General features: G+C 56.1%; 3 protein-coding genes across 4 annotated transcripts; 2 read left to right on the top strand and 1 right to left on the bottom strand.

Annotated features, from left to right (window-relative positions):
* Positions 1 to 20: 20 nt before the first annotated feature.
* On the top strand, positions 21 to 3459 carry LCK (LCK proto-oncogene, Src family tyrosine kinase; the record flags this gene model as incomplete). The annotated part of the gene is given in 12 exon segments (XM_079546239.1): positions 21 to 122; positions 230 to 343; positions 346 to 476; positions 574 to 672; positions 763 to 866; positions 950 to 1099; positions 1254 to 1406; positions 1707 to 1886; positions 2242 to 2318; positions 2410 to 2563; positions 2817 to 2948; positions 3257 to 3459. Coding segments are annotated over 12 exon segments (1599 nt in total).
* A 771-nt stretch (positions 3460 to 4230) lies between these two features.
* On the top strand, positions 4231 to 16234 carry HDAC1 (histone deacetylase 1; the record flags this gene model as incomplete). 2 transcript variants are annotated; one of them, XM_079545989.1, is made up of 14 exons in its annotated part: positions 4231 to 4279; positions 7567 to 7679; positions 8101 to 8218; positions 10639 to 10713; positions 11773 to 11911; positions 12481 to 12622; positions 13194 to 13286; positions 13580 to 13688; positions 13865 to 14005; positions 14475 to 14583; positions 14663 to 14793; positions 15526 to 15672; positions 15785 to 15833; positions 16207 to 16234. In XM_079545989.1, the coding sequence occupies 14 exons, from the start codon at positions 4231 to 4233 to the stop codon at positions 16232 to 16234; spliced, it is 1443 nt and encodes a 480-aa protein (XP_079402115.1). The 2 variants fall into 2 exon arrangements, with proteins under 2 accessions (XP_079402115.1, XP_079402114.1); XM_079545988.1 differs by having other exon boundaries at positions 15526 to 15687.
* A 3811-nt stretch (positions 16235 to 20045) lies between these two features.
* Positions 20046 to 21062, bottom strand: MARCKSL1 (MARCKS like 1; the record flags this gene model as incomplete). Its single annotated transcript, XM_079546097.1, has 2 exons — positions 20046 to 20588; positions 20967 to 21062. The coding sequence occupies 2 exons, from the start codon at positions 21060 to 21062 to the stop codon at positions 20046 to 20048; spliced, it is 639 nt and encodes a 212-aa protein (XP_079402223.1).
* Positions 21063 to 24379: the final 3317 nt, after the last annotated feature.

Below are 24379 nucleotides of genomic sequence, written 5' to 3'. Positions count from 1 at the left end.
CACTGCCCTCCATAGCCACCATGGGCTGCTGCTGCAGCTCAGACTATGATGAGGACTGGATTGAGAACATCGACATCTGCGAGCACTGCAACTACCCCATCGATCCCGACAGCAAGCGCCAGGTGAGGGGCAGCCACAGGACAGCCGGGGTGGTGAGGGATGGCCAAGCCCTTGGTGGCAGGAGGGGATGCGGGGACTGCACTCATGGCCCCCCCTTCCCTCACAACAGCTGATCCGCAACGGCTCTGAGGTGCGGGATCCCCTGGTGTCCTACGAGGCCACGTCTCCGCCGTGCTCCCCACTCCAAGGTACAGCCCGGCCACGGGGGGGGCTGCTGGGTGTCCCCCCCATGGCCACCTCCACCCTGACCCCGCGCTCTCCCCAGACAAGCTCGTGGTGGCCCTGTATGACTATGAACCCACTCACGACGGGGACCTGGGACTTAAGCAGGGCGAGAAGCTGCGCGTCCTGGAAGAGTGAGTGAGCACTGACAATGTCCCCGTGTCCCCGTGTCCCTTGGCCAGGGGTCCCGGCTCAGAGGGGCTCAGGGCTCACAGGGCCGTGTCCTTGCAGGAGCGGGGAGTGGTGGAAGGCGCAGTCGCTCACCACAGGCCAGGAGGGTTTGATCCCCCACAACTTCGTGGCCATGGTGAACAGCCTGGAGCCAGAGCCGTGAGTAGAGACGAGGGGCTGCACGGAGCCGTGCCAGAGCAGCAGGAAGATAGGAGAGCCCCCAGCCCTCACCCTGCCCCTTGTCCTCAGGTGGTTCTTCAAGAACATCAGCCGCAAGGATGCGGAGCGGCAGCTGCTGGCGTCAGGCAACACGCATGGCTCCTTCCTCATCCGGGAGAGCGAGACCTCCAAAGGTATCAGTGCAGCCCTGATGGCTCCTCCTGCACTGCAGGGTGCACAGAGAGCCGGGACCCAACAACCTGTGCGCTTCCCCCAGGCTCCTACTCGCTGTCAGTGAGGGACTTCGACCAGAACCAGGGCGAGACGGTGAAGCACTACAAGATTCGCAACATGGACAACGGCGGGTACTACATCTCTCCACGGGTCACCTTCAGCAGCCTGCACGAGCTGGTGGAGTATTACTCAAGTACGCACCGTCAGCAGCCGGTCCTGCCTGCAGGATGGATACGGGGATGGGGAGGGCTGGGAGGAGAAGGGCGCCCCGCTACCTGCGCCCAGGTGCAGCTCGTGCCGGGCTCCCCACGCACACTGACACCGGCTCTGCCTCCCCTGTGCTGCAGGCAGCTCGGATGGGCTGTGCACCCGCCTCGGCAAGCCCTGCCGGACACAGAAGCCGCAGAAGCCCTGGTGGCAGGATGAGTGGGAGGTGCCGCGAGAGTCACTGAAGCTGGTGGAGAAGCTGGGAGCCGGGCAGTTTGGAGAAGTCTGGATGGGTGAGTCGGGGTGAAAGCGGGGTGCTTCGTCCCAATGAGGGCACTGCTGTGCGCAGCTGCAGCCCAGAGCCACAGCATCCTCGGGTCAACAGGAGCAGCCAGGCCAGCACAAGTCCTGTGCAACTTTGGCTTTTTGCAAGGATCTTCTTCATGCAGTTTTAAGTTGGGATGCTCTGGGTGGACAGATGCAGCCCTCTCCCCTGCCTCCTCCACCACCCCACCATGTTACTGCTACCTGCCCCCATACGTGCTCACTGTGGGTCCTTCTCCTACATCACAAGCTGCTCCATCTCCCTGCAGGTTTCTACAATGGCCACACCAAGGTAGCCATCAAGAACTTGAAGCAGGGCAGCATGTCCCCCAGCGCCTTCCTGGCAGAGGCCAACCTGATGAAGAACCTGCAGCACCCACGGCTGGTGCGGCTCTATGCCGTGGTGACCAAGGAGCCCATCTACATCATCACAGAGTACATGGAGAAGGGTGAGGGCATCCGGGTAGGATAGCTGAATCATTCAAGCTAGAGAATACCTCTAAGACAACCGAGTCCAACCCCAACCCATGCCCACTAACCACATCCCTCACTGCCTCATCTCCGTAGTTCTTGAGCACCTCTGGGGATGGTGATCCCAGCACTTCCATTGGCCTGTGCCAATGCTTGGCTGCGATAGTGATGCCTGCACCATGACACTGAGACCCTGGGGTCAGCCCTAGTGGGACAGGGGCCTGGCAGGCAGTGTGATCTCCTGCCCCCTTCCACTCCCCAACATCTGTGAGCCCCCAGCCCCATGCTGGGTGTTACCCTGGGGCTCACTGAGACTTGCTGCCTTCACTGCAGGCAGCCTGGTGGACTTCCTCAAGACCTCAGAGGGCATCAAGCTCAGCATCAACAAACTGCTGGACATGGCTGCACAGGTGAGAGGGGCACAGGGCCACAGCGGGGGGCTGCTGGGGCTTTCCTGCTCCACCTATTAAGTGTGACTATTACGATTATTTTGATCTGCAGATTGCCGAAGGCATGGCCTTCATCGAAGCCAAGAACTACATCCACCGCGACCTGCGGGCTGCCAACATCCTGGTGTCGGAGGCTCTGTGCTGCAAAATCGCCGACTTCGGGCTGGCGCGCCTCATTGAGGACAACGAGTACACAGCACGAGAAGGTGCGTCCAGCCTGCTGGCAGCCTGCGTGCCCCGCCCGCCCCAAATCACTGCCCCCAGCCACGAGGGGGCTGCCAGAGCCCACCCGGCCCTGCCGCTGGTGGGGTCACAGCCCTGCCTGGCGGCTGCGGCAGGAACAGGCACGCGGAGCCAAACCCAGCGTGCAGCAAGGACAAAGGCTCGCTGTGCTGGCACGTCGGGTTCAACAGAGGGATGACCCGTAACGCTCATTCTTCCCCTCCTGCTGTTTTTCAGGGGCTAAATTCCCCATTAAGTGGACGGCACCGGAGGCTATTAATTATGGCACGTTCACCATCAAGTCTGATGTCTGGTCCTTCGGCATCCTGCTCACCGAAATCGTTACCTACGGCCGGATCCCGTATCCAGGTCAGGATTTCCCAGCAGCTGCATGGCAGCACGGCTCACACGCACGCAGGCGCGCACCCACCCGTGTGTGCATGCACTCCTGCACGCACACAGGCTCCGCCCGGCCCCGCTGCCTGCCAGCCCGCGATGGTCCTGAGCTCTTCTCATTGCACGTGGCCAGCCAAGCCCAAAACCCACAGCGGGTGGGGGGGTCCCAGAGGCTGAGGCTGGGGGGCGGAGGAAGGTTTCCTACGGGGTTCACAAAGGCAGGGCGCTCCCTCAAGACGGGCCGATGCAAATTCAGTGCCACTCATGCCGTCCCCTCGCAGGGATGACCAACCCCGAGGTGATCCAGAACCTGGAGCGCGGCTACCGCATGCCCCAGCCAGACAACTGCCCGCGGGAGCTGTACGAACTGATGATGCAGTGCTGGAAGGAGCAGCCCGAGGAGCGGCCCACCTTCGAGTACATGAAGAGCGTGCTGGAGGACTTCTTCACCGCCACCGAGGGACAATACCAGCAGCAGCCGTGAGGCCCCACGCCGGGCGCCCACAGACTCCACGAGCATCCCGCGAGCACCGCCCGGCAGCGAAGACGCTGTGCTTCCCACAGAGCCTTGCCCCTGAACGGTGACATCCTAACTGAAGCTGCGCGCTGCTGTCGCACAGCGCCGTGCCCACGGATGTCAGCTCCTCGCCCTGCCCCACAGCCCCGCACACGGCACGGAGCTCCCAGCCCGGCGCAGCCCCTCACGGCCCGGGCGGGGCCTCAGGCAGAGGCTCACGGTGCCCCTCGGATGGCAGCCACGGACCCGAGGCCCGCAGGGTTGGTGTCGCTGCCAACCGGGCCCGGTTCTCCCTGCTGCCGATCCTCCTCGCAGTGGGGTAGGAAAGGCCTCGGACCCAGCGCGGGCCTCAGCCGCAGCCCCACACGGCCCGGGCTCGAGGGCTCGACGCCCTGCCCGTCCCAGCGCTTCGAAGCCCCGTGCCGTGCCCCCCCCCCCCCGGCACGTTGGGAATGGTTCGGCCCCACCTGTTCCCCCCCTCCCTCCTCGCAGAATGGTTCCGCCCCGCCCACCTGGCCCCGCGCCCCGCGGTGGTGCGGCCCGCCGCTCCGCCTAGCCTGCTGGCTCCGCCGCGCCGCCGCCTCGACTCCTCATTGGTCGGCGGGCTGGAAGGGGTGGAGAGCCGCGTTTCGATTGGCCTCCGGGCCGCGAGGGGCGGGGCGGTGGGGCCCCGGCCGGTGGGGCGGGTTGCGTTGCGCTGCGCGGCGGTAGGGTCTGCGGCCGTGGGGAGGCAGGAAAATGGCGCTGACGCAGGGGACCAAGCGGAAAGTCTGCTACTACTACGATGGTGCGGAGCGGTGGGGAGCGGGATGGGGGGGCTGCGGGGGGGATGGGAAGGGGCTTGGGGTCATGGTTTGTGTGAGATGGGGGCTGGGCTGGGGGGGCATAGGGGCGAAAGGGGTCCGCGCGAGGTGGGTCTGCAGGCTGTGCTGGGCCGCAGGGCGGGGGGAGGGGCGGCGCTGGGGGCTGTGGGGAGCGGGGGGGGAGGGGAAGAGCTTGGAGGGGTTTGGGGGGTTCGGGGCTGCAGGGGGGGGTTGGGTGCCGGGGGGAATTGGAGTGAGGGATATGGGGGCGGGGGAGCGGGCTGGGGGGGCTTTGGGGGCTGGGAAGGGAGCAGGGCGGCTCTGAGAGGTTCGGGGGGGAGGGGCTGCGAGGGGAGGAAGGGGCTCTGCTGGAGCTCCCGCTGGGGTCAGCGGTGTCTTCGTGGAGCGCGGGACGGGACGGGGGGCACTGGGGGCACAGCGCTGGTGTGGCCTTGCTGGGGGCTGCCTTTGCTGTTCTCTACCCTTCAGGACGCTGAGAGCTCTGCTTTCTGGCTTTTTAATCTTCCCTCTGGGGTGGGGGAGGAGCCGGGCGTTACAGCCAGCTGCCTCGGGCGCTTTCCCCACTGGCACCGTGGCAGAGAGCACAGCTCATCCCCCTGGGTGCGTTCACAGCCCCCTCCCCTTTGGAGGGTGGCCTCAGTGATGCTCGGGTTTTTGTTAGGCTCTGGGATTGCTTTGTGCAAAAGGTATTGTGCAGTTCTCTGTTTTGTTGCAGTTTTCAGTCTATGAAGTCAAATAAAAACTTTATTGCTGTTTTTTTTTTTTTTTTTTCCCCTGGTAAGTGGATGTATTCCTTGCTGAAGCAATAAAGTGAGCTCTTCTAAACTGCTTTCTGCATTGGGCAGGTAGTGAGGGCTCTCATTTCTTCTGAGAAGTGAACACGAGCAGTAGGATTGCGTCCTGTGGTGCTGGCCCTGTGTCTTCAGGCAGGCAGGGTGAGGAAGAGGGGATCAGAGCAGCAGAGCTGCCTGAATTCAGCACACAGTCTGCCTCTGGAACACCCGTCATCTCAAAGTGCAGTGGGGTGCTGGAGCCCTGGGCTCAGTCAGGCCTGGTTTAAGCACCAGAGTGCTTGCAGGAAGTGGCAGGGTGCTGTATATGCGCAAGCAGCCTGCGTGTGGAAGAACTCTCAATGTCCAAACTTCTCCCTCCTTTGTATGTAACGTGTTCACAAGGATACTTTCCACTTTGTGAACAAGCTAACATCCTTCAAGGCATGAGATGATGTTTTAAACACAAAATAAGTGATCGTCTTGCTGTGAACGCTAAGCAGAACGATATCCTTCCGGTCTTTATTGCATGGTAACAAAATGAAGTTGGTGTCATTCCCCCTTGTCTGTAGCTGCCCTCACCCATTTACTCTGCAGTGAGGTTTTAGTGCCTTGTTTCCACTGCTCTTTTATGAGGGGCTGGCAAACATTCACAGGGGGAAATGTGCTTTATTTGTCACGGAAGGCGTAATGTGCACTTGTGGGTGGGTGGCTTGTTAGGGTCTTTGTCGCATAGAGAGTGAAAGCAGAGCAGCCTGGTGCAGTGGTTCGTGAAGGGAGGTCCTGGCATAAATTTCAGAAGAAGGAAACTGCAGGAGGTCATTGCCTGAGCTGTGGGAGAGGGTCTGGAGAGGGTGGAGAGAGTGGGGAAAAAGAAATCTTGTGTGGCAGGGGTCGTTCATGGACATGCTGAGGTGTGCTGGGGCTGTTTGCAAGGGTTTGAACTGCAAGAATGGGAAATTCTCTTCTGTTGGCTCCAACGTGGGGCTTTGCTCAACCCCAGCAGACAGGAAGAGGTCTCTGCTGAATTCTCACTCTTATCATGCAGCCATTAGTGCGCCCGAGCTCCGTGCTGTGCGGCAGGGCTTGTGCTGAGGCACGTCTGGGGTCTCACTACAGCCCGAGGTAAAGAAGGGAGGCAATAATTTTTCAAAGCTTTGTGTAGTTTTGTGTTTGTATTTCCTAGACGGGGTTTTGAGCACCCCTAACCGTTTCCCAAAGCTTAACATACCCTGGTTTTGCTGTAGGGTTTTGGTGCAGGCAAAACCCACCACTGTAGCATCACCCAGGCAAAACTCCAGCAGCAGGATGGTTTGGGCGTGGGGTTTGCATCTCTTCAATGGAAGGAGGCTGGTGCCCAGTGCAGGAGGCATTACAGCTGTGTGCTGTGAGGAAGTAGCAGTTTCTCCTGTATGTTAAGATTGGTGATGAAATATTAATGCTCCCAGCTGAGTCACCGGCCAGACCGGGTTGGGTCTCTCGCTTCCTAAACTGATGGGGAGCTGTAAAACTATGCGAATGACTTCGTTTGATTTCTTAACAAAATGAGGCTTGTGCAGCATTGCTGCTGCGTGTGGCTGTGTGCATTCCCAGCTTTTGGCACAGCTCCTCATTGCCCCGTTTGGCAGGGGACAGAAATCTGAAAGTTAAATTCTGTGGAAAACACCACGGGAATTTGTGCCCTGGGAGAGGAGGGAAAAACCGGTGGGAGATAACAGGAATTCAGCTTTCACCAGATGGAAGGATGTGTGCACGGGGAGCTGACCTGGGGGCTGTAGCTGCAAGGTGCGACTGCCTGACAGTTAACCTGGTGCCGTGGAGTGAAGGATTTCCAAAGGATTTCAGGCAACAATAAGGGATGAGAAGAATGGGAGCTGTGAAGCTGTGCTGTGATTTGCTTATTGACAGAATTAGCAGCTTTGAGTCTCACGTCTGCTGGGTACACAGTAGTAAACTGAGGCAAAGTGGCTACGTGTGCTGGGTGATGAGTCACTGTCTGAGCTGGGATTAAACTCATGTGCCTCCTGGCTTGCAGGTTTCTGCTCAGAGAGCTCCGAGTTTCTCAGGGAAGCTCTGTGAGTGTGAGGTCCCATCGTGGAGCCGAGCCCAGGGGAAGGAGGTTGGAGAGCTGTCCTTTGCTAAGTGAGGACCAGCAGACGTGGTGCCCAACCTCCTGCTGCCAGGAAGGCTGGAGCTGCTCCAACTTCACAGCGTTGTCGGCTGCTCACGTTCAGCTGGGTTGCCTTCCCCAGATCAGCCGTGGAAATCCTCCGTGCTTGGCCATGCCCTGGTGTCCATAAGTCGCTCTTGTCTGGCTCTGGGATGAAGCTTTCTGATGGTGCAGATGCACGTGCAGACCCTTCCCCCTGTGAACAGATGGGCTGCTGCTGGGCACACAAAATGACAGATGTGGTTTGAGTGGTTGGATTTGAAGCAGTTCATGTTTTTCCCTGCTGTAACAAAATCCTTTCTGTCCCCAGGTGATGTTGGAAACTATTATTATGGCCAGGGACACCCCATGAAGCCCCACAGGATCCGGATGACCCACAACCTACTGCTGAACTACGGCCTTTACAGGAAGATGGAGATATATGTAAGTGTGATGAAGAGAAAGGCCTTGGGGTACTTGTCGGTTGCAATTTTGGTGCTTCAAGCTCCTAAGTTCTCTGTCAACAAGGCAAAGAGGAAAGTAAGAAGGATTAAGTGGTTGTGTTGACATATTTCTGCTGCACTCTGATTTCTTGTAGTGAGATGAGATGTTCTTTGCTCCAGATAAGCCTTGGAGTCTGAAAAATTGGTTTTCTCTCTGTAGCTTCAATATTTTCTTTGCCTAGATATGTGGTATTCCAGTCTGTAGTAATGGCTTTTTTGCCTTTGAAAATCAGTTTCTCTTGTCTAGTGCTGCTGCTCCATTTATTTGTTTTATTATTTTTGCTGTTTCTGGGAGTAAATGTGAGACTGGAGATGGGATGTGGGGAGGGCAGCGTTCCCAACCGAGCCCTGTGTCCTTGCAGCGCCCTCACAAGGCGAACGCGGAGGAGATGACCAAGTACCACAGCGACGACTACATCAAGTTCCTGAGATCCATCCGCCCAGACAACATGTCTGAGTACAGCAAGCAGATGCAAAGATGTAAGCTGTGCGCGTGGGGCTGCGGTTCCTGTCGGTGCCGTGCTGTGTTCCGGGGGTCCTGGGTGAGCTTTAGGAGCTCAGGATGAAGAGAGCAGGAGGAGCCCTCAGGACCTGCATTTCTCCTGACTTTCTGTCCTGTTTACCTGTTAAATCAAGGATTTGAAAACGAGTCCCTCGAGCTGGAGTGGCTCCTGAGCTGAGGAGAGCCTCTGACCCGATGGTCTTCTCCGATCTCGTGCTTTAGTGGAAGTTCTGAATTATCTTCGTGGCTTGGAGATGATTGAACTCCCTTTATGAGCTGCGTGTATTTGCTGTAATTGCTTATTTCATAACTGAAGGTCTCAGGGTGGGACAAGGCTGTGTGTTTTTAAATTTAGTTTTTATTTTTAAAAAGAGGCTCATCAAAATCTTCGGGAACTCTGAAGGATTTTCAGAGCTACAATAGCTTGGAAGGGGGGAGGTTTGAGATGCATGATGGTTCCTGTGCTTTGTGTTGGAATGTTCTTTTTTTGTGAGAGAATCTACTCCTCTAACCTCTGCAGTCCATGGAAGTGCTCAGGATCTCTTGGCAGCTTTAATGCTGCAGAAACATTTGTTTCGGTCTGTCTTAAACTCTGAGGTGATGTTTTGTGTCAGGTCATAAAGGCAAAAAGAGGGGGAAGGCTCAGGGTTCTTTTAAACATTATTTTGATCAAGTACACTGCTTGCCTTGAGAGCAGGAAAAAAGACAAAAGCCCACAGGATTCGTTTATGTCAGATGGGATTTCCAAATTGAAAGAAATGCGAGACTCGAGCCTGAAGTGAGGGCACTTGAAAATCTGGTATTAGCTGAAAGGGACAGATGTTTGGGCACAAGCACGTAATAGGAATGAAAACACAAGTAATATACACTGAAAGACCTCCTGCAGTAAATAATTTGGCTTAATATACCAAAGTATATATTTACACAAACTGAACTGTTTACCCCTGGAGCCGATACGGCTCATGAACACCCACTCTGCTCTCTGGTAGTCAACGTTTTCTCTACTGTATTTCCACAGAACTATTTTGAACTGAAGGAGGCAAAGTATGAAAATTAATCTTAAACACACAGAGGGCAGATCTTTTATTCAGCAGGGAAAATAAGCCCCTGCCTTTCTTTTCTTGCTAAGAACAAGCTTCTGCCTGGCTAAAAGCTGGCACGAGAGGCTCAGAGCAGAGATGAGCGGTGAAGGAGACAAGGTCAGCACTCCGCACGGTGGCAGGGCTCTGTAGCCTGCTTGGTGCTTCACCTTTCCTTTTGAGAAAGGATGGGGCTGTGATTTCCGCAGGGATGCTTCCCCTTTCCTGCTGGATTCTGTGTCAGATAAAAGCTCTTCACCTACCTGCTGTAAGGAGGAGGGAGCATCCGTGCCTCACATCTTGCACCTGAGCTTTATGCCTGCAGCCAAGGGGTTGAGCCCAGTTATTAACAGTGCTCTCTAGCAGTCCTGGCTGCTTTCAGTCTCCTGGTGAGAAGAAGCTCAGCTGGCTTATGTTTATGCAGCAGCTCTTCCTGTTTTTGCCAGGATAGCAGAGGGAAGCCCTCAAATACTGTCAGCACTGCCCACAAAGTTCTGAGGGGCAGTAAAGGTAATCAACAGTTAGTTTTCTTACGTCATTTTGCTGAGTCCTGCGTAAGGGCTTGGAAAGACTGTTCTGTAACTTACAGGGCAGGAAGTTCAGCTTGTTGCCATGGAAAGTGTGCAGAAATCGACGACTTCAGTTCTCCTCACTTAACTTGGAAATCCTAGATTAGTTGCTCAGAGGTTGCAGTTTCCTACGCCCTGCTGCAGCCCTCAGAATCTGGGAACAATTGCTTCCTTCTGGGATCTTGCTGGGCATCGTCCTTTTCAGCACCCCCTGTCCTGCACTGGGTGCCATTATCCCGCTCCTCCTGAAGGCTGCGTGCTGCTGCGCACCTCATGCTGCAAGATCTGCGCGGTTTGTGCCTTTCTCATTAAACACAGGGAAAAAAAAGAGATGTAACACAAGCGTGCTGTCGGTGTGTTTAATGGCGAGGGGTGCCGCCTCCGTGCCGCACAGGGCGTGCACGGCCCTGCAGAGCAGCACCAGCTGCCGTAGAGCCGAGCGCAGCCGATGTGCCGAACGCGGGGCCGGGCGGCTCCCCGGCTCAGCAGCTCCCCCTGCGCGCTCCTTTCCGAGGCGCTGGCTGCTTCCCGCCTCCCTCGGAGCCCGCTAGGTGGCGCGCTGTCCTGCCGCAGCGCCGGGCCCCCGCCGTGCTGGGAGCGTCCTTCCCACAGCGCCGCCTTCCTGCCGTGCCGGCGCTGCTGGGGTGCTGTCGTTGTTCAGGCGATTAAAGCTTCTCTGGTCGTTGTTTTTTGAAGCTTCACCATTCCTTTGTGGCTTGATCTTACTGATTCTTATCTGTTCTTTTCAAGTTAACGTCGGGGAGGACTGCCCTGTGTTCGATGGGCTGTTTGAGTTCTGTCAGCTCTCTGCTGGAGGCTCAGTTGGTAAGCTCAGCGTCGTGTGCTCTTCTAAGCGGATGTGTATAAAGTTGTTCTGCCTGAGAAAGTGGTTTGTTGGAGGTGGGGGAGCCCTGTGAACCTATTCCTGACGTCCTTAGGTTGAGATTTCTCCCCGTGCTGGAATTCCAGCCTTGCATGTTGTTTGTTAAGCAAATCTTTATTGCTCTGAGCTACTTTGATGACTCTGCATAGGTGATAGACAGACCTAATGATTAAAAAAATGATGTGAGCTGCACAGAAAAAAGAAAATAAAAAAGATAAAAAATGTTGCTTTGTGTGGGTGCAAACTAAAAAGCCAAAAAAAGTTACTTTTTCTTTCTTTTTAACAGAAAGCCAATTGTCTCTGGCCCTGAGGCAAGAGCTGGGACATTTAAAGTACTTTGTTGCAAGAAGTCGTGGTGCTGCAGGGCTGTGTTACTGTGCATCTACATAGAGCGGTGTGGCTACTGCTCCCACAGTGACATCTAAAATCTCCATTTCCTGTCACAGCTCAGCAGTACCTACAAGTGCTGACTGCAGCACTCTTATGTTGTTTCTTGACATAGCTGTGCTTTGTGATCCCAAGATTGTATACAACAGAATGTATCCCTTGTTTTGATCCTTGGAGACTTGCAGAATTGCAGAGAGTTTACGAAGGAGGCAGGGGGAGAGGATGCTCTTTGTCTGAATGCATATTCAGTGACGGCCCTAAGTATACATTGGGTAAAAGCTTTCCTTGAAGTTCTGTTGTTTGGCACGTTGGGAATTCTAGGCTGCCCTCAGGTGTGGCCTGGGCTAGAAAGCAGTGCATTGTTTGTGCAGATTTCGTGCTCTGAGGCGTGAGTGGGGGAAGCAGTCAGAAGTGTGTGCATGCGAAACAGAGGCTGCGTTTCTCTTCCCTTTCCTTTGTTTGTTTGTTGAGACATCCAGTGTTTAAATGCTGGGACTTGGGCTGGTGCCCAAAAGCACAATGATTGGGATGACAGGAGACCTGTGCTTCACCCCGAGGCTCTGCCATTGGTCCTTTGCCCTCGTGCTAACATTCTGTGATTCTTCTCCCACCAGCCAGCGCTGTGAAGCTGAACAAGCAGCAGACAGATATTGCTGTGAATTGGGCAGGAGGTCTTCACCACGCTAAGAAGTCAGAGGCTTCTGGCTTCTGTTATGTCAACGATATTGTCCTGGCTATCTTGGAGCTCTTGAAGTAGGTGCAGTCCTCTGAGTCTTTGTCACTTCCCAGTCTGTTGTTATTGTTGCTTTTTTTTAGCTGTATTTTCCAGGGAGGTCTTAATCAGCCGTATTTTTGGGTTGCAGTACCTCTGTGCAGAGGGGTTTGTCTAACCATGGCACTGTGCAGGAAGCAGAAGGCTTGGAGCATTTTGTAGTTGCTCTTTGGCCCTTCTCCTCCCTCAGGAGAAGGGTGCACAGCTGTAAGATGTGTCTGTCTGCTGCTTACCACCCTGGTGGCTGTTGGCTCAAGGCAGACCTCACTGAGAGGCTTGGACATAAAAATGTAGACTCCATTGGCTGGATCTGAATAAACTGAGTCAAGCCTGCCTTCAGAGATCAGCTGCAGCAGTAAAAGGCGCTTTGTGGCGCAGGGATTCTGTTCCACTGCTGAGCAAAGCATGTGTCCATTCTCCACGCTTCTTTTGCACCAGAAAGACAACTACTGTGCAGCCTGGGAATCTGTGCAGGGTTCTTTGCCCACTTCCCATTTGCTCTGGGCACGCTCTGAAGAAATGCAGCATTTTGACTCCTTTCTGATCCTAGGTATCACCAGAGGGTCCTGTATATCGACATTGATATTCACCATGGAGATGGTGTGGAGGAAGCCTTCTACACCACCGACCGAGTGATGACAGTGTCCTTTCACAAGTATGGAGAGTACTTCCCTGGAACAGGGGACCTGCGGGTGAGAGCGAAACCTTAGCAGAAATGTGATCACTTTCTTCTATTTGCTGTCATGCTAATTGAGCTAAATCCACCGCTCTGTAGCTCCTTTTAGAGGGTGAAAGTATATGTGGCAACTGGCTTGGCTCTTAGAGAGGATGCTTTGTTCCTATGAGCTTGGCCTGTGCAGTAATAAAATAGTAATAGATCTGTGGTAGTAAAATCAAGGCTTAGATATCAGCCTTCTGATGGCATCTCGGTCACTTCAGCTACTTCCAGTGTACACAGGCTTTCTGGTGAAAGTTTATCAGCAGTTTATCTGCTCTAGTATGTGTTGGTGCATCTTGCTGACGTTTCCAACAGTGATGGTAGTGGGTTCTTCTTCCCTGAGCAGAGGCCAAATGCTTCCACTTCTGCCAAATACGTCGCTGTTGGACTCAGCTGGCTCTTGCCTTCTTACACCATGGCAGCATCCAGCCACGAGAGCTTATGCTTACATTCAGATTACACCAACAGACTCCTGGACTTCCGTTCATAGTTTGCAGTGCAGTTTGTGGTGACCTTGTGCTCTGTCCTGTCTTTCTCTCTAACAGGACATTGGTGCAGGCAAAGGCAAGTACTATGCTGTCAACTATCCCCTCCGGGATGGGATTGATGATGAGTCCTATGAGGCAATATTCAAGCCGGTGAGTGCTGAGTGATTCTTTGTGCATCGTGCTTTGTCGCTGGGTGGCTCGTGGAGCCATTCTTCAGGGAGACTCAGGCTGCTGTTGTAAGATTCCTCAGTGGCTGTGTTCCTCCCTTACAATTGCAGCCTGTCATCAGTAAGTTTTTCTTGGTGAGAGCCTCAGTGTCACCAGTATGTGAGAGCCAGCAGCTGTGGGAACACTAGGGATGTCTTCGTGTCACTTGCTGGACGTTACTGTGTTGCTGTGACGCTGTCCTGTGGAGAAAGTGTAACAATGGGTTTCTTGTTTAGGTGATATCTAAAGTGATGGAGACATTCCAGCCTAGTGCAGTTGTCCTGCAGTGTGGGTCAGATTCTCTGTCCGGAGACAGGCTGGGTTGTTTTAATCTGACCATCAAAGGTAAGAATACAGTGTTTCCATCAAAGCAGTGAGGCTGGGTCTGTGATGCCGAGTAGCCAGAACTGTACAGCAGAGCTCCTGTGTTAAATTGGCGTAAATCATCTTACTGCTTTTCACTGAAAAGTTTTCTTTGTGCCTTGGGGCTCTCACCTTTTTCCCCGCTGCCTTTGCTGCAGGTCATGCCAAGTGCGTGGAGTTTGTCAAAAGCTTTAATTTGCCCATGCTGATGCTGGGGGGAGGCGGCTACACGATCCGCAACGTGGCCAGGTGCTGGACCTACGAGACTGCTGTGGCTTTGGACACTGAGATCCCAAATGGTAACTTTCCTCTGGAGCCTTTGAGGCAAGATAAGGGACAGTGACTGCCTAGCGGCAGGGCTGAGGGAGGTGGAGTCAGGAACCATGAGATGTTTCATTAGCTTTTGACTGTTATTGTGGAAGAGCTTTTTGGGCCCATGGTTTGCAGTAGTTGCTCTTGTTTGTGTTATAGCCCTGTAGTTTTCTCCTCCATCAGGAGATACCCACAGTCCTGCTGTGTGCTGAGACGAGGCGCACTTCTGCTGCAAACTTTTGTGCACACTGATAGCATTTAACTGCCACGTAAGCTCAGACTGCCCTGTTGCTAAGCCGTCCGTTTTGATCTGAGTCTGGCTATGAAATGGTCAGCTCCTGCCCGTAGGAAAATGCAGCTGTGCTCTTATTTAGCTCTGGAATCAGCTGTGTATGAGGCATTTCATTGCTGGTCCAGAGGTGATTTGATTTTTATTCTATTTCAACTTGTCTGCAGAACTCCCGTATAATGACTATTTTGAGTACTTCGGACCAGACTTTAAGCTGCACATCAGTCCCTCAAACATGACGAACCAGAATACCAATGAGTATCTCGAGAAGATCAAGTAAGTCTTTGCCCTTCCCCACAAGGCTGGCGCCCTTCGCTGCCTAAATACAAACGATTCCTTTCCTGGCTGGCTCTAGGCAGCGTCTCTTTGAGAACCTGCGCATGCTGCCTCATGCCCCTGGCGTCCAGATGCAGCCAATTCCTGAGGATGCTGTTCAGGAAGACAGTGGAGATGAAGAGGAAGAGGATCCTGAGAAGCGCATTTCAAGTACGTGCTTGCCTCTGGCGTGGCTGCCTTGCACTGCTGGGAAGTGTGCTGTGCAGGGCCTGTGCCAAAGCTGAACGGGGTCGGATTGCTGGAGAGGCATGGGGGCACTGAACTGAAGTGCCTTAGGAAAGAGGGAAGGATGTTTGACTGAGATGGACCTCAGTTCAGGGGTTCTTCAGTTTGAATCTGAGCGTAGTTCAGATGGGTTTTGTAAGATCAGGCAATGATGTGAGCTGCAGGACTGGTGGAGTTCTTCTGCCTGGGAGCGTTTTTGCCAGACAGTTTCCATAAGGAAGAACACAGGCATTCGTGTGAGGATTTAAACAGTTCCTGTGGCACGGGTGCTGTGATGGATTACTTTCTGGGAGGCTATCAGGTGTCCCAGAAGTTGCTGCCTCAGTGAAAATGCTGGTCGTTATCCAGATTGGCCGATGGCCCTCAGGTCTGGCAGTCAGATTCTCTCAGTGCGAGGTTGGATAACCTGCTCCTGCTGTCAAGTCTAAACATCACACTGCCTCTGATCCGCGTCCCACACGTGAGCTTAGAGGAAGCAAAAGCAGTCAGGAGCAGTGAGTCAAAAGGCACGGCAGGTAGATGAGGTGTTTGTTGCGATCTCACTGTGAGTTATGTGGGTTTATTGGCTCCTTCCCATGTGTGTGGATGTGCACAGAGGGTTCATCTCCAGGCATTCGTGTGCACTGTCTTCTGACCTCTTCTCCCCTTCGCTCTCAGTCCGCAATTCTGATAAGAGAATATCCTGTGATGAAGAATTCTCTGACTCTGAAGATGAAGGGGAAGGAGGGCGCAAAAATGTTGCTAACTTTAAGAAGGCCAAGCGTGTGAAAACAGAAGAGGAAAAGGAGGAGGAGGAGAAGAAGGGTGAGCACGAGAGCTGTGGCTGGAAGCCCTCCTGGCTCTGTAGAGCGTTGCCTGACGTACGATTTCCTACTGCTCTTCCATGCCTTCTTTTTTTCTTTTTTTTTTTTCTTAGATGAGAAAGAAGAGGAAAAAGCAAAAGAGGAGAAAGCCGAACCCAAGGGGTGAGCCCACGTCCCGTTAACTGCCGGAGTTTGTATTTCCCTGTGCATTTCCCCCTGCCCCTGGTGGGGTGCTGCACAGCTTCTGGGGTTGGAGAAGAGGCCTGGTGGTTTGGATGGCTTGTCATGGGCTCTTAACAGGGGGAGTCAGCGTGGCGGGGGCAGCACTCCTGATACAGCTCTGAGAGCCTCCAAAGAATAGGGCTACAAAATACTATGTGTTCTGCAAGGTGTCACTGCTCTTAAAGGGAGGTTGACACCAGAGCACGTGCAGTGTTACCAGGGTGGAGCATCTCAGTGGCATTTTTATGGCTACAGCTTGTGGTGCAGCCCGAGCTGCTTGTTTCAACCGAATTTTCCACTGCTTCTCCCACAGGGTGAAGGAAGAGACAAAATCCACCTAAGATGGCTGCAGCTGGACAGTACCTGTCAGTGCACAGTTATCGTAGGCTAGCTTCTCTGGTTGCCTCCCATTCCACAGGATTTATATTTTATATATGTTTCTGTATATATTTCTATATAAATATATAAATGACTCGAGGACTGTAAATTATTCCTTGCTGCACTCTGCTGGGAGCAGACAGGGAGGACTCTGCAGAGTAGAGAGACCCGCACTGCCCAGGATTGGTGACTGGGAAGCTTCACTCTTTGCCTTCCACTGCCTCCTTAGTGTGTCTTTAAAAAAAGAATCCCTTCCTTTCTTTGCTCTCCTCTGAAGTAACCACCCTTGAAAATGAATAATTTAAGTAGAAGTAGTATCTGCATTTCAGGTTAGGTGGAAGGATGGCCATGAAACTTTTTTTCCCTTCTTTTCCTTTCTCTTTCATTTTATTTTATTTTATTTTTTTTTGTGGGAGATATGAATTCCCAAATTAAGCCTGTGAGAGACTGAGTGTTCCTTTGGTCTTCAGTCTGATTCCACCATGGCAAAAGTAACTGCAAGCTGGTGCCGCTTCTCAGGGTCAAATAGTGCAGTTTTTGAGCAGAGTTGGCCACCTCCCTGCAGCAAACTTGTGGAAGGAGGTGAAGCAGCTTACAAGCAGATCAGAAAATGGCATGAGTGAATCTGCCCCAGAGCCCTGCAGGTTTAGAGCTGGGAAATGCAGAGTGCAAATCAGCTGCTGTGGTGGCGGACGCTTTCCAGGACGTGGCAGCGCTGCGCGTTGCAAGCAGAAGGGATGGAATCTCTGCGTGCTTGTTTCCTACAGCTGTGCCCCTTGTTGCAGGGGGAGGTGAGTTTCTGCCCCCCTGGCTGCCTGCTTCACTCCGCTTCTGCCCTCAGCTCCACGTGCTGTAATTGCTTCTCAGTACGGATCTGTGAGCGAGCTGAAAGCGCAGCAGGACGGGACAGACGGACAGAGCCCAGCTGCTGCCTCTGCTCCTCCGTGTCACTCACAGGAACTCTGAAGCAGGCGTGTTTCCAAGGAACCTTTCCTCTCTTTGCTCTCAAGGCCAGTGAATGCGGAGAACCTTTTTATCAGCAGTCTGAGCTGTTATCTGTACGAGGAAACAGCAGATGGGGCTCTGTACATTTTTATAACTACTCCTCTTCCTACTCCCACACGTTATCTCACACCCAAAGGTCCTTTGTGATCAGAGCTGGCCTTTCTCACACCTTGCTTTGTAGGGCTGAGCGTGAGAGGAGCGTTCCATGAGGTGCTGCGCTGAGCTCCAACTTTGCAGAAGTTTTGCAGGCAGTTCTGACTCGCTGCTCTCCTTTCTCAGGGGGATTCCTCTGTCCATCAGAGGGTCTGTACCTCCCACGGAGCGCTGCAGGTGGTTTCAACTCTAATAATGCTGCTAACTTAACACAGGTTATTTTTAAAATGTTTTATTTTTTTAAGTGCTTCTTTTTTCCCCCTTTTCCACCGTAAGTTTTGTAGTCTCTTGGAACCTGAGTGACATCTCACTCCTGCTCTTCAGTGTTTGTATGTGAAGCGAGAGAGATCAGTGTATCTTTGTGTCTCGGGGAGGGGGGGGGGAAATATATTGTGGTTTTTTAAAGATGCTTTTATTTTAAATTTTGAGAATCTTTGTAATAAAACGTACATTTCTACGGTTGGTCTGAGTTTGCACTGCTTTCTGCACGGGGTAATTCACAGTGTGGGGCAGGAGGAGCCTCCCCTTCCTTCAGGAGGGCCGTGGATGTTTTGGTGAAGTGCTGAAGCGTCGTGCAGAGCGCTGCACGCGGCTCCTTTGGGAGGTGCTGACATTGCCTTTTGATTTCCCTGACTTCCATACCAGCCTTCAGCCCTCCCCACCCCTCTGCACTGAAGTTCTGCACGTTCTCTGCTCGCTCCCAGCGCTCTGGGCCGTTCATCGCTCGGTTCCCCCCCACGGTGCTTTGTGTGCTGCCAGCGCTGCGCTGCCTGCTGCTCTGAAGGCGACGTTGATCTGGAGGGGGAATCCTAGGTTAAGGAAAAGGAGCTGTGTGTTTTCTTCTTGCATGAGCCGTTTTGGGTTTTGTAATCTGTTGTTTAGTTAATTAGAAAAAAAATCATTAAACGAGCAGCGTGATTTTGCATCGCGGGCTGAAACGCACGGGAAAGGCTCGTGAGCCCAAGCTGCTGTAAGGAGAGGAGGAAAAGCCTCGATGCCGCAGCCCCTCGCTGCCGCAGCGCTGCCCCAGAGGCCGCAGCTCGCGCTCAGCCCCCCTGCGAGCAGCCGCTTCCCCTCGCGCTCGTCGCTCCGTCGCTCCACGCCGACGCGCGGCTGCAGCCCTTCTCCCTCCCGGGCTGCCTTAAAATGGCTGCCACGGCTGCACGGCCGCAGCTCCCGCAGCCCCGCGGCTCAGCCGGGCGCACGGAGCGCAGCGGAAACAGCGGCTGACAAAGCGCAGCGCCCGCACGGCACGCGCCCGGCTCTCATCCCTCCCTCCGCCATCGGCGGGGATGAATCCGTCCTGCGCGCAGCGTCTGCTGTCGATAGGAGGACGCGCTGCACGCAGACATTTTGGCTCTTATCTCTACTCGAGGGCTGCGGCTCGGCACCGCCATCCCTTCCCTGCCTGCGAAGCCCGCTCCTCGCTCCCCCCCGGCCCCTCGCCCCCCGTAGGGCAGGATTTGGAGCAGGGCCTTTGGAGCCGCGGGATGCGGAGCACAGGAGCTGCTGCCTTTGGGCTGCGGCATTGGGGCAGAGCGCGGCTCCGTGGCGCGGAGCTCGGCAGCACCCGCTGCGCCCCATCGGGCGGAGATGTCGGCACGTCCCTCCTGTCGCCGTCGGACACGGTTTGGGATCTCACACCCGAAGCTCACCGGAATTCGCAGCAGGGAGCTCCTCCAGCAGCCCGCCTGGGTTGCCCTGACGAGAAGGGGCCCCTCCGCCCCCAGCAGAGCCCATCCAGCCCCGCGATCGCAGCACGGAGCCACGAGCCCCCAGAGGCAGCGATCGGTGCTGAGGAAATCCTTTGTGACCACAGCTCTGCATCTGCTGTGAGTCAATTAGCGAGAGCAGGGCAATTAATGCAGCAGCTGCTGAGCTCCATTAGCAACTGCTGCCCTCCCCGTGTGGGACAAGAAGGACTCGAGCTCCCCCGTGAAGGGATCACCATTTATTCCTTTCAAATGTTACAATAGAACCCATACAGCTTTTTTTTTTTTTTTTTTTTTTTTTTTTCTTCCTTCAGAAGTTAGAAAATCGCAAATCGTGTGTTTTGGCCATTAAAAAAATTATTTACAGAGGAAACAGCATCGCTTCACATTATACAGCGGGCAGCGCCCTCCCTCCACCCGGCCCCAGCAGTTCCCCCCTGGAAGCAGAATTAAACACAGCGGACTTACAAAGCGTTACGGATTTTAAGCCAAAAGTAAAGACTTTATAAAAAAAAAAAAAAAAAAAAACAACAAAAACAAAACCAACCCAACCAACAACCAACCTAAGCAGATTAGCTCTTAAACCATTCGGTTTCTATCAAAAGCGAGAAATACTTTAAATGAAGGCAGAACCGGGGATGTAAACGGAGAGAAAGGATCCGAGCAGTCCGCGGTGTGGGGCTCCGGGCTCCTACAGACTGTAAATTCCAGTTCTGGCCACGGGCGGTGGATGCGGGCTGCAGCTGTCGGGGCTCGGCAGCTCCGAGCGGCGCCGGGGGCGGGGAGGAGGGCCTGGCGGGGGGAGCTGTCAGTTGAGCGTCGGCTGGGCGGTGCGGAAACGGCAGAGTCCGTGCGCGGGGTCGCAGGGCCGAAGGGACAAGAAGTCTTAGGGGAGCGCGGGGCTCTACTCCTCCTTCTGCTCCGCCGCGGGCTCAGCCGCCGTGGGCTCGGGGGGCTGCTGGGCGGCGGCCGCGTCCCCCCGGTTCTCCGCGGGCGGCTTCTCCTCCTCCGCGCCGTGCCCTCCGTCGGGCCCCTTGGGCTCGGCCCCGCTTTGCCCCTCGCCGCTCCGCTCCTCCTGGGGGGCGGCTCCGCCCGCGGGGTCCTCCTCGGCTTTGGGCTCCGCTTTGCTCTGCTCCTCCGTGGGTGAGGACGCGGCGGAGTCCCCGTCGTCTTTCTTGTTCTTCCGAAAGGAGATCCCGCTCAGCTTGAAGGATTTCTTGAATGAGAACTTCTTCTTCTTCTTGGGGGTGTCTTTGGGGGCCGCGGCGCCTTCGGGCTTCGCCTCCCCGCCGTCCGCGGGCGGTGCCGGCTCGATGGTGTCCTCACCGCCCGCCCCGCCCGTGCCGTCCTCCCGGGGGGGTTCGGCGGAGCCGGCGCCGTTGAGGGGCGTCGGGTCACCCCCCGCTTTGGGCGTCATGTCCCCGTTGAGCCGCACGTGGCCGTTCTCCTGCGGGAGCAGCGCGGCGTTAGGCACGGCCGGGACGCCCAGCCCGCATCCCTCAGCCGCGGGGCCGCCGAACCGATGCGCGGGGGGCAATGGGGTCCCACCGGGAGGGGGTCCCCGCGCTGCCACCGGGCGGCGCCCGCGCTCCGTCCCCGCTCATTCCCACCCCCGGGGCGCGGCCGCGGACGGAGCCCCGCGCGGTACCGGGGCGCGGCTCGGGGGCGGCGGGCGGCGCCGCATCGCTCGGTGCCCCCCGCTCTCACAGCCTCCCCCTCCCCTCCTCTCCATCCTTCCTTTCTTCCTTCTTTCCTCCCTCCCCCCTCCCCACCGCTGCCGCCTTTGTCCGCCCGCCCCCACGGGGCCGCCGCCGCCGCTCCCTACCTGCCCGTTGGCTTTGGAGGGCTCGGTGACGGCTGCGTGCCCCCCCGGCGGGTCGCTGCCCTCCGCCTTGGCCGCCTTCGAGCCCTGGCTGCCCATGGTGCGGCGCGGACCCCCCCACCCCCCGCCGCGGCGGTGCGAGCGGCGCCGAGAGGCAGTGGGCAGAGCCCCCCGCCGCCGCCGTAATAAAGAGCGGGGAGAGGGCGGGACGCTGCGCCGAGACCGCCCCGGGGGCGGGGGACACGGCTGAGCCACCGCCCCGGTGGGGTCGGAGGTGCTTGACGGCCGCCAGCAGCCCCCGACGGGGGGGGAGGGGAGGGGGGTGGGGAAGGGAAGCGGGGGTGACTCTTGGAGGGTCCCCTCTTCTCACAGCTCCGTCGCCCCCCAGGACGGCCCCATCACCTTCTTGTCGTGTCCCCACCGTCCCGGGGCGCCGCTCCCCCCCCCCGGCCCCATCTGCCCCTCCGGAAGTTCCCTCTGGGAAGGTACCAGAAGTTACACCCCAGCTCCCCCCATACGACCCGGTGGTTTTATTTTTTGCTTGCTTTCCCTTTTCTCGTTTCCCGGAAAGGGGCAGTTTAGGAGAAGAGTGACGAAAGTGATGTCCACCAGGTCAGTGCCCTGCAGTGCACCGTGGCCACAGTCAAAGCACCAGAGCAGAACTGGGCTGGCACAGATTGGGGCCCTGCAGTGCTTTGGGCAGGGCACCCCGGGGCGCTCAGCTCGCTTGGCATGCAGGCACTGTGGTTCTGACAGGGGGTCCCCAAAATGTGATGGTGGGGCCACAGCTGTGTGGTGAACCAAAGCTGCACCAGAGCCCCCAGAGACGGGGAGAGCCCCTGGCACCAAGATGCAAGAAACAGACCCAGCACCCAACCCCAGCTCCCAGTCCCAACCCCAGCACCCAATCCCAGTCCCGAGACCCCAGCCCCCAAATCCAGCCCCCAACCACAGCACCCAGCACCCGGTTCCAGCCCCCAACCCCAGCTGCACCCCGCAGCATCAAGGCCACCATCTCCAGGGGGTGGAAAAGAAAACAATGTGCCGCTGTTGCCTCCACCAACAAGGTCATGTTTTGTCTCCAGCCTCCCTCCTCCCCCCGGCGCACATCATCTCTGTGCAAATTTTCTCTGTTCATTAAAACAGGCAGCATCTTCCTGATTGACTTTTGGGTGCCAGTTGATGAAGCCTTTGGCCAGTCACCGGGCGGCTGCTGCTGCTGGAGCCATCTGGGGGCTGCAGGGAATGCAGGAAGCCTCAAAGGGGCTGCACAGCATTCCAGTTCTTGGGTTTTGAGCCCAGGGAGGCTGCTCGCTTTGGGCTGAGCCCGTTGAATCAGAGCCTGAACACATTGAGCCTCGTGGCGTTTGTTCTCCAGCTCCAGCTCAGTGCCCATCAGGGAGCACAGCCCCCACATGGAGCACCCCGCTCCTGACCTGTCTGCTCCCACCATGGAGGGTTGGAGGAGCTGTGAGGCTGTTCTGGGGGTGACCAGGATGGGGTCCCAGGGTTGGGGCTGCTGACCATCTCTGCTGTGTTTTGGTGGAGGGGAGGAAACGCTTCTCAGCGCCGCTGCCCTGCCATCAGAGCGTGGAGCTGAAGGGGTGGGAGGTGATGCTCAATGTGACCACAAGTCACAGCGCAGCCCCCCTTCAGCACCAGAAGAAAGGCAGAAAATCCCACCTGTGCTTTCCTGGTGGCTTTCATCTCAGCAGCACGCCTTGCTCTCAGCCCCATCTCTCCTTGAAATCCTCCTTCTCCTGCAAAGCTGTGGCACAAACTGAGCCCGAGAGCCCCGTGCCACCTCCTGGGCATCGGGAAGCAGTGAGGATTTGCAGATTACGGGGCAGTTTGCTCCCCAGCAGATGGACAGGCAGCCAAATCTGTCTGCTCCTGCCCAGAGGGCCTCGGGAAGGAGAGATCTTCGCTGATGTTATTTTCCACTTTCCAGACCTACTTAAACCTCTTGCTGGTTATTAATTTAGGTGCTAAGCACTGACAGCCGCAGGAGGGGGCATCCCCACCCCACAGAGTGCCCCCACCCCGCTCACCCCAACACCAACTGCCACGGACCGATGGATCAGGGAGCACTCGCTCACCCTGCGGCCCTTAGTGGGGCCCCTCCAACAGGGGCAGCCAATGGTGCTGGGAATCAAGCAGAGGGATTTCCATATTGATTTATAAATAGTGAAGGAATTAGCTAATTAGAGCTCTTCTGGGGGGAGAATTCCAGCAGGGAGAGCACAGAGGGACAGGGATGGCTGCTGTCAGTGCTGTGCATCCCATGGCTGCAATGAGTTCATGGGGTGGGCTGTGGGCTGCTGCACCGTGTGTCACCTCGTGTCACTGCGTGTCACCACGTCTGCATGCTCCCCAGCTCACACTGCCTGGCCCACGGGGCTGTATCCAGATACAGGAGAAAAAGCTGCCTGGTGTGGATCAGGGGACTTCAGGGGGAAGGGATCAGCATGGACAGGAGGGGGAGGTGGTGATGAGGGCTTTTCTGTCCCTCCTACGAGCAGACATCTGCCACCTCCAAACCTGTGACCCGCTGCCGAGCCCCCGCCTGCTGCCTGCAGGGAACAGGGGTCCTGGGCCCCAGCGGGGGTCTGCTCAGGGCCTTCCATTACTCTCGTCCCACCCTGGGTGACCGCATCCCCTTGTTCTGTGCTGTGGGGACGGGTCCCTGCTGCTCTCCCAGAGCCGGTTCCGAATCTGTCCTGCCCTGGGAAATGCTCCAGCCCTGGAGGCTGCAGCGAGGTGCTGACTTCCCATAGAAACACATAAAAGGGCCCGTTCTTGTATTTGCCAGAGGCCCGTCATTTTTGGTTGTGAAGATCCCATGGCAACCAGTGCCTTGTGTAACTGCGTCTTCTATTTCTGGGGCTGCTTTTCACTTTGCTGACATTCTCCTCGCATCCCCCCGTCCTGCCCGTACCCCATTTCCCATTTCCCATTTCCCACTCCCCATTTCCTGGGATCGCAGCTCTGGACGGGCAGCCCAGCTGTGCCCATCACAGCGCCCATCCCCACAGCCACCCCTCTCAAGTCCCAACCATTCGGGGCAGATTAAGGGCTCACCGACCCTGAGCCACGGGTGCCCATTTGGCCATGCGATGAGCGCAGGGTGCCACCAGCTTTGTGTGGAGGGGGAAGGCTGAGTCCCGATGGAGGGTGGCTGAGAGCAGGGCCTGAGCCGAGAGTGCGCTTCAGAGCTCCGTCCTCACTGGAAGGGAAGTTTATAATGGAAACAAAAGCATCTCTCTGTCCAAGCGCAGCTTTTCCCATCCCGTTTCCTCCGGAGGTGCCCGCAGCCAGCAGTGCGGTGAGGAAGCTGGAGGTGGTGCTGGGTCCAACCCCGCCACGGGGACCAGAGTGGGGTTGTGGTGCAGCCCCTGGCTGGGCTCAGCTCCCCA

This window comes from Tetrao urogallus, assembly GCF_951394365.1.
Source record: "Tetrao urogallus genome assembly, chromosome: 23".
In the NCBI taxonomy this organism is placed as follows: domain Eukaryota; kingdom Metazoa; phylum Chordata; class Aves; order Galliformes; family Phasianidae; genus Tetrao; species Tetrao urogallus.
This window is presented reverse-complemented; position numbering and strand designations above follow the sequence as displayed.